Source organism: Parasteatoda tepidariorum, chromosome 1 (assembly GCF_982258835.1).
Source record: "Parasteatoda tepidariorum strain Cologne lab strain chromosome 1, Ptep-v5.0, whole genome shotgun sequence".
In the NCBI taxonomy this organism is placed as follows: Eukaryota; Metazoa; Arthropoda; class Arachnida; order Araneae; family Theridiidae; genus Parasteatoda; species Parasteatoda tepidariorum.
The window spans coordinates 123,364,669-123,377,670 of record NC_141755.1 but is presented as its reverse complement, the minus strand read 5'-3'; the positions used below and the strand labels follow the sequence as shown (position 1 = coordinate 123,377,670).

General features: G+C 28.5%; 1 protein-coding gene across 16 annotated transcripts in view; it reads left to right on the top strand.

Moving 5' to 3' along the window:
* The window catches only part of LOC147816867 (uncharacterized), a 58,830-nt gene that overhangs the window by 22,719 nt on the left and 23,109 nt on the right, over positions 1-13,002 (top strand). For 12 of the 16 annotated variants that reach the window (XM_087152228.1, XM_087152216.1, XM_087152239.1 and 9 more), the window contains 3 exons: positions 947-1,053; positions 2,209-2,265; positions 10,540-10,609. Coding sequence is in view for 1 of the 16 variants with exons in the window: in XM_087152236.1 (XP_087008362.1) it covers positions 947-951 (5 nt within the window). In the remaining 15 variants the exon portion in view is untranslated. The remainder of the gene's footprint in view (positions 1-946; positions 1,054-2,208; positions 2,266-10,539; positions 10,610-13,002) is intronic. The other 4 variants (XM_087152244.1, XM_087152206.1, XM_087152212.1 and 1 more) reach the window with 3 other exon arrangements.

Genomic DNA, 13,002 nt, shown 5'->3' with positions numbered 1-13,002 from the left:
AGACCTCATATTTTTACATTGTATAACTGATAAAAAAAGAGCAAAATGTGAGCTTATTTTTTTCTAAATTAGCTTAATTTGGTGTGTCAAATTGTCTAGTAATGTATAGTAACGTGTAAAGCAATGAAATAAAAAAATAACTTTTAACAAAAACTTTTTCAGTAATATAAACAAGTAAAATCATATCTCCTGAATACCGATCACAGTATTTGTGTTTAGTATAGCGTTTTTTAGTAGTTTTTATGGTATTTGCCTGTTTTTTGCCACATCATGTTGTTCAAGTGTTTTTTTTTAATCCTAAACAGGTCACATGTCTGTCCATCCATTTCATTTTCATCATTTAACGAAAATGATTTTCTATGTATTTACATTAACTTTGTGGGGTTTTTTTTTAATTTCAAAATAGTAGTGCTCCAATGCTAAATCATGCCAGAATAGGATATTTTAATTTTATTTATTTATTTTATTTAAACTAATAAATAATGATGATTAAGACAGGACTTAAACTTTTATCATCTTAATTTTAAGTAACTCAATTTTTTTCAAATTGGCTTCACTATTTTTTTTCTTGCTGTTACAGTCATTGATCACAGTTTAAAAATAAATAAATACTGCACATCGATATTTTTTATTAAAACATTTATAATATTAATTATACGCATACATACTTCACATGTGCACGCTTTCCTCACTAAAAGTTCTTGTATTTTTACCATAACCTAACTTTGTTTTGCACTTAACATTTTTGAACTTCTATTATTGTACAGCAATCAAATAGCAGCTTTTTTTGCATTTTACACCCTATTTATGAATTGATTCATAAATTATTTCATGTTTTGCATGTTTCTTTGAAATTATTCATCAATATAAAATTTCATTATTATTATTTTTATTATTGTATGATTTGTTTTTTATTGTTTTTATTGTACATATTAAATTTTTCAAGGGTAAATTACCTCTGCATTGGGCAGTATTGGCTAATGATTGGGAAATTGTAAAGTTGCTATATGATTATGAGACAGATGTAAATACAATGATTAAGAAAAATGATTGGTAAAATAATTTATTTTCTTGTTTTTTATTTCCTTTGATTTTAATTTACTATTTGGTTTTAAGGAGTTTCTTAAAATTAGACTATTTTGTTTTTGTTTGTTTGTGTTTTTGTTTGCCTTTTCAAAGCAGGCAAATCCTTAAAATGAAAAAAAAGTTAGTTTCATCTAAAAGTCCTCCACAAAGGCAAATTTCTCCCAATCCTGGTCCCCTTGTCTTCCGGACTGGGTTCAAAATTACAATGATACTTAGTTGAATATTAGTAGCCGTAAACCTAAAAATTGGGTTGGCTATTCATCAACGGTTATAAATTTAAAATAAAATCTTTGATTAAGTTGCTATAATAGGTCTGTGTGTACCTCTTTTTGGTTTGATTGAGGCACTGATGCCACTCCTCTTTCCTTGTGTTGGATAAAATTTGGACAGATCCTTTGTTTACCAAAATCTTTGTAAATGAACTGCCATTGTTAATTCTGAATCTTCTCATAGGCAGTCGTTCAACAGCATCAGTCGCTAATGCTTGATATTAATGATTGTCACATATGCTTTATATATAATGGTATGCCACACATGTTTATTGCCAAATCGAATTTCCTTTGTCATAATCCTAGCATGGTTTATTTCCCTTCCTGTAAACATTTAAACCAATTAAAAACAATTTTTCTATTATTAGACATCATTTTGGTGCACCTGGACCAACATTGCATAATCTACATTTTCTGAGGCTGTTAGCCAATAAATGTTTTCATATTTATTCACTGTTAATTTCAATTTTATGTTAGATTTCTCGAACAAGCAGGTCAACCACTCAGGCTAATCTAATCTTTGCTTTTAGCCATCCCCACGAATATAATCCTGCATCTTAAGTTATGTTGCTTTACTTTATTTCTTAACCATCCACCAAACCATTTAGACTCAACCTGTATTAAAAAAACATACTAAGAAACCATGTTGTGAATATTAATGTGTGTATAATTATAAATTGAAATTAGTACATTTTATCAGAATTTCCATAATTTAAATTGAAGTAAATTTGAATTATTTATGTTTTAATGCCATGAGAACATTAATGTTGTAAAAGGATAAATTTTTTATTTCCCCCCCTAAATTTGTATGTTTAACATTAAAAAAATTATTAAAAATTAAATTATGTTTTAGAATGAAAATCCACCTCATGCATTTTGTAAAATCAACAGAAATTTAAATAAAGGAGTGGTAAGTATCTTTTTTTTTCTCCAATGGTGTGAAATACTATACGATATATGTTAACTACTACTTTTAATAAGTTATTACTTTTTAGTGACTTGTGATTGAAATTATCTTCATAGCTTACCTTTCAGAATATTTGCTTTCTTGAGCTGACATGACCCTAAAGCATATTTGTCATTTTTTTTATTTAGTTTATTTCTTTTTTTTCCCTTCCTTTTTAACATAATTTATAAGATCCTTTTTTGTTGTTGTTTGTTTTTGTTTTGTTACCTTGCCAGGATTGCGACTCCATGTTGAAAATAAAGAAAGTCTGGAAAATACAGGGAATTTAAAAATCATCTAAATTAATGGGGAAAATGCAGGTGCTTTTTAATTTTTTTTTACAAACTCGGAATTTTGTTTCTTATTTTTGTCTTTTGAAAAATTTCAACCACTCAAAAGTGATCTATGAGATATTTAAGGATGATATTTTAACTATACTAAACTATTTAAATTTCTTATAGCATTATTTAAGTATGTTCATCTGTTCTTTTTTTTTCTTAAGTTTTTTAGCAATTAACTCTGTAATAGCCCAAAGTAGCTCACACAAGAGCACAATAATTGTTTTGTTGCTTCTTAATATATTGTGTATAATATGTACACAGAAAACACAGGGAATTTTGTTTTTCCTTCCAGATTTGAGTGTTAACCCTGCTTGCTCAGTTAGCACAACGTATAGCTGTGATGTTGGTACTCAGCACAATTTATAGCTGACTTTAAATAATATGCATGTTATAAAACTGAAACATTCAATTAGTTCTATATTTATAATTATTTTTCATATGTTTTCTCCTTCTATGTTGTTTTTGGATAGAAAGAGTCCATTATAATAGCAAATACCATTTTCAAATTCTCATTATATTTTTAAGAAATTTAACCTAGTAGAGATTTTTTTTTTCATCTGAATTCATAAAAGTACTTGTTTAAATAATTTATGTTTAAAAATAAAACGCGATTTACAAATAAAATGTTTCAACTGTACAAAATATGTAGAGGTGAAATTCTTTGATCGTTTTGCAGATTGCTTTGGTTTGTTGATTAAATTCTAATTCTTAATTAAATTCTTATTTTGCAGTTAATTGAAACTTAATTAAACATTTTGATGAAATGTCTTATCTTCTTTTTTGTTTAAAAATATCAATATTACAATTAAAATAGTTAAGATCCTATGATTTTAAATCAATGAATATTTTTTTCTGTTAAGTATTTTCATCAATATGTTTTTAAAGATCCAGCTTATTTTTAAATGGAGAAAAGTATAACTGTTTTGTGTGAAATCACTCAGTATTTTTCTTAAATTATCTTACTAACTGCTCTGAAGTATTGTATTTTGCTAAAAGTTACAGGGAATTGGGATCATGGGTGCAAGTCTTCCGTCCCCAGGATGAATTTCCGTCTTTCGAAAAAGTCAGCGGACGGAAATTGGAAATTTTTTTTTCTGTCCTTAAAAATATTTTTTAGGTCTACGCTATTGGTCTACTTTCTTATGTCCTGTTGTTATTTTATCAAAAGACAGATGAATAAATATTTTTTGTACAGTATTTATTGTTGTTAATTTACGTCACACTAGAGCTGCACAATGGGCTATTGGCGACGGTCTGGGAAACATCCCGGAGGATGATCCGAAGACATGCCATCACAATTTTGATGCTCTGCGGAGGGGATGGCACCTCCGCTTCGGTAGCCTGTCGACCTGCGTGCGCAGGGATGAGATTTTTCCGTTTTTTAGCGGATTTCCGCTTTTTTCACTTTTATCTCTTAAATTTCAGCTTTTTTTATCAAAAATTCAGATTTTCTAAAAATTCCCTTTTTTAAAATTAGTATTCTGCTTTTTCAGAAAATTCACAGATTTTCAAAAAGGAACAGAAAATTCAAATTACATAGCTACCAATCCTTTCTCATTTTTACTTATTTTACCTATTTTCTCCCCTCTACATGCAGCAGATAAGATTTTCCGAATTTTTTACCCGCCCTCCAGATGGATCCGATTTTCGTAGTTCAAACGACGCTGCTTCTGACAAGCCTTTCAGAGGTCCCAAGCCTGGAATCTGCTAATATCTCGATTCTTATTCACACGATTTTAATATCAAACATATCTTTTCATATTTGCGTGTTGCGATTTATTTACGAGATTTAAAAATCCAATATTGTGATTCGTATTTACGTCTTTTTAAAAACCTATGTAGCGATTCGTATTGACGCAAGTTTAAAATTCAATGTGTTGATTTGCTCATGCGGTTTATAATATCAAACATTGATTTTCGTATTTATACGTGATTTTAAAATAAGGCATTGAGATTCGCATTCACGCATTCTAAAAGCTATGCATCATAATTCTTATTTATGCAATCTAAAAATTACGCATCATGATTCGTATTTACGCAATCTAAAAATTATGAATCGTGATTTGTATTTACGCGTTTTAAAAATTCTATATCCCAGTTTGTATTTTCTCATTTTCAAAATCGTATATCTAGTTTCATATTCATGTGATTTCAAAATCCATAATTGTTATTTATATTCACGCAATTTTAAGATCAACTATCGCGATTCTTGTAAGAAGTAAAAATTTTTTTAATTAGTTACTATAAAAGTGACTGTTTTTCTAACGACGATTATTCGTATATGTAAGTGTTACAACATCAGAGAAACTGGAAGGGAATATATTCAAAACTTACATTCTGTGCTTGCAAAGAAGAAGAAAAAAGGATTTGTCACAAGATGTTTGAAGATGGACTAACGACTAAATATAACAAACATAAAAGATACAGCAAACAAAAGCAATCACTTAAAAAGGTATTTAATTAAAAAAAAATTTTTGGGGAAAAAGAGTTAATTAACTCATCATCAAAATTTTATTTATAATTGCTGTTATTTATGCTATAAAATGCAAAATTCTTATCAAATACGAAACAATTATCTAAACAGTTGCTGATTGTCATGTAATTTTTCAAACTAAAATAGCAATTTTTGTATAGAAAGAAAGTATTGAGGAATGTTATGGAAGGCGTAGATTGCAGAGATCAAGTGCAATAATAACTGTTAAAGATGTAGTCAAGTTTTTAGTCATGGACAACTTTATGTTGGCCTGTCAAGAGTTAAGTCATTTGACAGCCTTTCAGTAATTGCTCCAAGATGCCAAATCTATAATTGTGTTTTCAAAGAAATTCTAAATGCTTAGTGTTAATTTTTTAGAGCTTTGCAGAAAAAAGTGTTTTTTGGAAAAAAATTTAATTGAAAGTTCTATTGGCAGTAGGCAAGGGGAACTGACAAAATCAAAACACCCCGATTAGAAATGCAGCATGGCGACCTCCACGTGGTATTTCTCGGGTGATGCTAACAGCCATGCATTTTAATTTATTGTATGTAAAACATCCTTATTTTGTTCTAAAATGCTATGTACTTTATCACAAATGTTAATTAATATAGAAATTGATTTCAATAATGCTGATCACCAAAAAATATTTCATTTGGCGATAAAACAAATTTTTGTGTTCTTGAAAATGAAAGACTTTTTGAGGGTTATTATCTCAGATAATTTATTTTGCTAATGTGTTTCTTATTTAGCTAATGTTTTGATTTTTTCACCATGTACAATCTAAATAGCTAATATACTTTTTTAAAATAAAAGGAAATATTTTTTTTTCCAATGCCCACCTGGATAATGACATAGGTCATACAGGCACCTGAAGGGCAGATTTGTTGGCCACTCTTTCAGGGACACCATATTAGATTGGCCATTGTTGCTCCCACAGTAAGGGCAGCTAGTTAATGTATATTCTCAGTAGTTTTAATTTGCTAAACCAGGTAGTTTTTCAAGTAATAATTGTCTCTTATGTGAACTGAGGAAAAATATAATTTCCAGCTTTATTTTTTCAATTGGTAATTTTTTTTTTCACTAAATGTTAAGTATCAATGTAATCGTTTTTATAATAATAGATTAGTATAATAGATTATATAATAGATTAGTATAATAGATTATATTTAATTATTGTACACAATAATAATTGTAAAACAGTTATTAAGATTAGACACCTCTTTAAATAACTACTTTATCTTTTTGCTTAAATTTTACATAATAAAATTTAAAAAAACAATTCCATTAGACATTCCTGATGACAACCCAAAAATAATTTTATGCTGATGACGACCCAAACTTATTAATTTTATGCTAATGACAACCCAAACTTATTAATAATATGCTGATGACAACCCCAAAAAAATTTTATGCTGATGACAACCCAGACTTATTAATATTATGCTGATGACAACCCAAACTTATTAATTTTATGCTGATGACAACCCAAAAAAACTTTTTTATGCTGATGACAGCCCAAACTTAATTTTATGCTGATGACAACCCAAACTTTTAGTATTATGCTGATGACAACCCAAAAATAATTTTATGCTGATGACAACCCAAACTTATTAATTTTATGCTGATGACAGCCCAAACTTATTAATATTATGCTGATGACAACCCAAACTTAATTTTATGCTGATGACAACCCAAACTTATTAATTTTATGCTGATGACAACCCAAACTTTTAATATTATGCTGATGACAACCCAAAAAAAATTTTCATGCTGATGACAACCCAGACTTATTAATATTATGCTGATGACAACCCAAACTTATTAATTTTATGCTGATGACAACCCAAACTTAATAATATTATGCTGATGACAACCCAAAAATAAATTTTATGCTGATGACAGCCCAAACTTAATTTTATGCTGATGACAACCCAAACTTTTAGTATTATGCTGATGACAACCCAAAAATAATTTTATGCTGATGACAACCCAAACTTATTAATTTTATGCTGATGACAGCCCAAACTTATTAATATTATGCTGATGACAACCCAAACTTAATTTTATGCTGATGACAACCCAAACTTTTAGTATTATGCTGATGACAACCCGAAAATTATTTTATGCTGATGACAACCCAAACTTATTAATTTTATGCTGATGACAACCCAGACTTATTAATATTATGCTGATGACAACCCAAACTTATTAATATTATGCTGACGACAACCCAAACTTTTATCATTATGCTGATGACTATTTTTTTGTTCATATACAGCTATAAGTTAGAAATTATCACTGATGTTATCTTTAAAATATGTTAACCAGCTAAACCAGGTAGTTTTTCAAGTAATAATTGTCTCTTATGTGAACTGGGGAAAAATATAATTTCCAGATTTATTTTTTCTGGTGGTAATTTTTATTTTCACTAAAAAATGTTAAGTATCAATGTAATCATTTATATAATGATAGATTAGTACACAATTGTATGTCAACACATTATTTATTACCTTAAACTGTTATTATTAAAGGGTTGCGCTTGCGTAAAATTTACTGTCGTGGAAATTCAGCTTTTTTGCTTTTTGGCTAATCTCATCCCTGCGTGCGAAGTCGAGCACTTTACGGAAGCACAGTTTAACGAGGACCAATACCTCAGTCCCTACGCAGACTGATCCAAGTGGTCACCCGCACGCTGACCGTAGCCAGTGATGCTTGATTTCGGTGATCTGCTGGGAACCGTGTCTTAACGATCAGTCCACTGCGGGACGTACAGTATCTAAACTTGATGTATTATGGTAAAGCTTTCTTAGATAGTTTGTATATGTCGAGGGGGTATTGTGTATGTTAGGTATTTCAGTCAAAAAATTTTCAGTCTTGGCCTTTTTTCCAACTTGCACCCATGACTGGTATAAGATTCAGATTTCAAATCAGCCTGAAAAAGAAGTTATTGACCTAGAAAAATTGAAGACTTAGATTTTTTTTTTTTTTTTTTGAAGTATGACTTAATTTGGATTTTGATTTATTTTTGGTAAAGATCTGAATTTTTTTCGAAAGGTTTGAAGGTGATTAGCCATAAACAGTCTTATGTTTGAAATTCTATAAAATGTTAAGAATTATTTAAACCCAAGAGAGTGATTTGAAGATGTTTTATGTATGTTTTTAATGATGATGCATAATGCTATCATAGAATGTGTAATGGATAATAATTTTATATCGATAATGATGCATATAACTTTAAATTTTCAATACTTTAAAGATTTTATTGGCATTGTTTATTTTTTTTATCTGCAGTTATTATTCTCGAGTATTTTTTTTAACTAACACATTGTATAGCCGTGTGCATTATTTTGTAGAATTACGCATTTGGATAATGAGAATATTTTCTCTGAAGTTAAATATGAATTCTGTATTAGGTCTTTTAAGATAGTAAACAATTTATTATTTTTAGCTATAAAATATGTGTTAATTAATACTTTCTTAAACTGTAACACAAAATACTAAATTTTTATTGCACATTTATTTAATGGCTTGTGAGTTAAGCATAAATTGTTCACACTACTATTTTTTATATGTGATCTGTTTTATGTGTGAAGTGCGAATCTAGAAGATTCTGTATATTTTACATTTTGCTGTTCTTTCTTAATAAATTAATCACAGCTTTTAGAGAATTCACAATTGCTTGAATTTATCTCTGTTCATTTGTTTGTGTAACATCGCTTTTTAGATTGAAACGGTTTTCATAGGTATTATAAATAATAACAAACATATCAAAATATGGAGTACCATGGAAACAATAACGTCATCCAAAGTAACAAGTTTTTTCTTTACAAACATTTTTGAAATGCATGTTTTTAAAACATGTTTTTTACTAATTTGTAGATACAGTAGAGAACTGTTTATCTGGTATCCAGATCACGGGGGGAAATTTTGCTAGGTTATCCCGCCATTTTAAACTAGAACGATAATGAAAAAAAGTGGAAATTTGGCTCATCCTTGAAGTTGAGTAGAGGAAAATGTGGGGAAGGGGGGAATTTTTCTCCCTGTTTGCCCAGAGAAATGTCATTTCTTCTGTGACCTTGAAGATCTTTAGATCAAGAGGGGGCAGGGAAGTGAGGAACATTTTATTTTCTCAGAATCGTTCTTCTGATTAGCTGCTGTCAATCAAACTCAGAGGAGTGGTATGCTGATTTCGTTTTCTCTTTGAATTAGGAGGGGGTGGGGGAAAAGCATTGCACATGCATATCAGTGAACAGAAGATGAAAGAGAAAAAAAAAGGAAGAATTTATTTATCTATTTAAGATAGATTAACAAAACAATATTTTTCTTTTGAATACATTCTGATTCTTTAGAAGTGCGGTATCATTTGCAAGTTTTTCTTGATGTGGAATCACATCTGCTTTCATTAAAAATCGTGTTTTTATAAAAAAAATAAATAAAAGGAGAATTGTTTATTAATATAAACATACGATTATTTTATGAAGCAGATTGCAGTTTTCTTTTTCTGATTCCACTATGTTTGAGTTTTTTCTTTCTTTTCAGGATAAATTTCGTACTCAATAAATTAATTCTTTTTATTCATAAATTTTATCATTAGGTTATTTTTTAAATTCCTTTGATCTTATTGATCTTGCCTTGTTCCAGGTTTTAATATTTATGTTAGTGCCTTTTTTAACTATCGTTTCGTTTTGATAATTTTCAAGCGTTGTTTTTATTTAGATTAATAAGTTTTCATTTTATTTTTGTCCCCCCCATATTATTAGATATGAAATATATTGCGTTTTTTAATCTTTGATTTTGTTTTTATTAGTTGATTTAGGAATTTTAATTATTTAAAAAAAATAAATATGAGAATTTTGTATTTCTTGCACTTGTTTTTCTTGTCTAAACTTGCAAATTTTTTTATTCTTTGAATTTTTTTTTCTTTTTAAATTTAGGACAGCTTTTTTTTTCTCTTACTTCAAAATGTGTTACACTTTTTCCTTGTCTTTGGGTTCAATAAAACATCGATTAAGGACACTTTTTGGTCAATCCAGAAAACCGGGAAATTCAGATATCCTGAATAGCGATGGTTACGAACATCCTGGATAATTTCGTTCTCTATTGTAGTAGTTATTATTTAGGTTATTGAGACAGATTTTTTATTATTGAAAATCTCTTTTGATTTAGACTGAAAATATGATTTTTTGTATTTAATGCTTAATGTTTAAATGCTTAAACATATATGGTATTTATATATAAAAGTACTTAGTACTATATATAAAAGTATTGAAGATTTGATGCTAAGAGACATTTTTTCTCTTTTGAATTTAGATTTCTTTCAATAAACTAACTCTCATATTTGTGTGTAGATATTATTTCGTAAAGTGTAATTTTTTATCCTTAAACTAATACAAAATAATACAATTCTTTTTTTTTTTTAATAGCTTGGTTCAAGCATCCATTTATGCTATAAAAAATCCATGAATCGGCCAGATATGTAGTGTTATAAACCTGGTAAGTTTTCATTTATAGCTAGTATTTTAGTGCCGCACTAGTAGAATTCACCAAACAGAACTTGCACATGACTGTTTAAAATGAATCAGATCAAATATTTTTTTCTGTGAATAAGATGTTTTTTTTACAGATTGTAAAACTGAAGTGAGGTTTTTCATTCAACATAATTTATGTGTTCCAGTGCATTTTGTTTAAGTATAATTATAATATGAAAAAAAGTTTTTTAATCTACTGTATTAAATAAAGTTTATTTAGCAATATTATTTTAATCAAAACATTTATCCTGATTTTATATGATATTGATGAGAGCTCATAAGTTGCAATTGATTTATGCCTAGAGCAATCAGTTTCATAACTTCTAATTTTATTCCATTTTTTTCCCATCTACATGACACACCATTTTCAAGCATGTACCATTTTGCACCATTTTTTAACTGAACAATATGATTCATTGCATTTCCATAAAATTGTGTCAACTTTCTGCCTGGTGAACTGTCTCGCATTCACAAAATAATACATTGCAAGTTTTATCACACATTTTAGTGAAAATCTGTCTCAAGGAAGAGAGATTCATCAAATGTGACTTGATATCCTGAAGGGTCATCATCAGGATATCAAATGTATCACTATGTGAATCATCAAGATATCAAATTCTTTGATTATTTGTTTAACTTAAAAATTTTTTTTTTCGTATTGTTCTCCTATCTCTAAAAACTAGAAACGGGATTTTTGAGTTTTCCACAAATATGCAGAATTCCACTTTTTCTCTGACTTAGTGAATGAAAAGTTTTTTTTTTTTAAAGGAAAAGTTTTTTTTTAAAGAAGTATTAATTTAACGGGGGAAGAAAGCTTTATTTCAAACCTAAAGCTTTCGGTGTTTTTCTGGAGAGCATATTTGTAAAAAAAGCACATTTTATGTCATCTTTAATTAATCAATCAACCTCGTAAGTGTCCCACTTATTATTATCATTCGAAAAATTGGGAATATATATATATATATATATATATATATATTTAAAGGAAAGTTTTTTTCTGAATTCAATTAAAACTTTTTTCACTCCAAAAATACTTGGACTAACATAATCTTACCAGTTAATAAGTTATAAATCTCAATATTTATAGTAAAATTTTTAAAAAGAAAACTTAAGAGATAGTTATAAGTTCTATTCCCAATTTTAGTATTTATATATTTCGTCCACAAATAAAGCAAAGCCTCCAAATATATTAAATTTGTTAAGTGTAATCTCTTTTGATATTTTAAATTTTAAACAAATATATATTTATTCTAAATGTATGTAAAAAAAAACAACTTATCTTTGTAAAAGAAAAGTTTTTTTTAAAAAGAAAGAAGTATTTAAAGTGGAAAAAAAGAAGTGCCTCACCTTTATTTCAAACCAAAAGCTTTATTTTTTTTTTCACTGGAGAACATATTCGTAAAGAAAGCACATTTGATTAAAAAATCATCTTCGTAAGTGTCCCAGTTTTTTCCTTTAAAAAAAAAAATCTTTTTTTTAATGAAAAAAAAAGTTTTTCCTGAATTTAATTAGAGCCTTTTTCCACTCCAGAAATACTCGGACTATCTCTTAGTACATTTATCCACTGATATTCCTACATTTATTGATTTTTCAAAAGCAATCAATTAAAATAATAAAAAGAGAAAAAGTTAATAAGTAAAAGATCCTTTTGCAATAACCCTGGCATTACAGTCCATGTTGGACCATGGTCTCACTAACAATTTTCCTCCAAAGTTGCCTGTCTTTAGCTCTTTGTTTCCAGTTTTGGACTTTTAGAGTCTTAAGGTCTTTTTCTACCTCGTAACCATCTCTTGGCCGCTTTTCCTCTGGCACTGCCCCTTGAATATTTTCTTAATGCCTCTGTTTTCCTCCATTCTTTCAAGGTGTCCTAGCCATTGACTTCTCTTTGCTTTTACGTAATTTATTATACCTTTTTCTTTAAATGGTCTTGCAATTTCAAAATAGTATCGCCTTCTCCACAGATCACCCTCTTTGACCGGTTCAAAAATAGTTCTAAGAATTTTTCTTTCCCAGGTAATCAACATTTTTTCTTGTTTCTGGGTTGGAGTTCATGTCTCTGATCCATAGATAAAGGTTGGTCTGATTATAGTTTTATAAACCTGAAGCCTCGTTATTACTTTTGATGTTAGCAATCTCTTAAGTGCAAAATGACTGCTATTTTTAGCATTTAGTTTTTGCTTAATCTCTGGTATAATATCATTGCTTTTAGTGACAACTGAACCCAAGTACTTAAATTCCCTAACTCAATAAATTTCACTTAGAATATTATTTGACATGTCTTCAATTTAATATCGTAAAAACAATTATAATTTTAATTGCATACTTTATTAGTTATTTATTTGTATCTTCTAGGCTTAC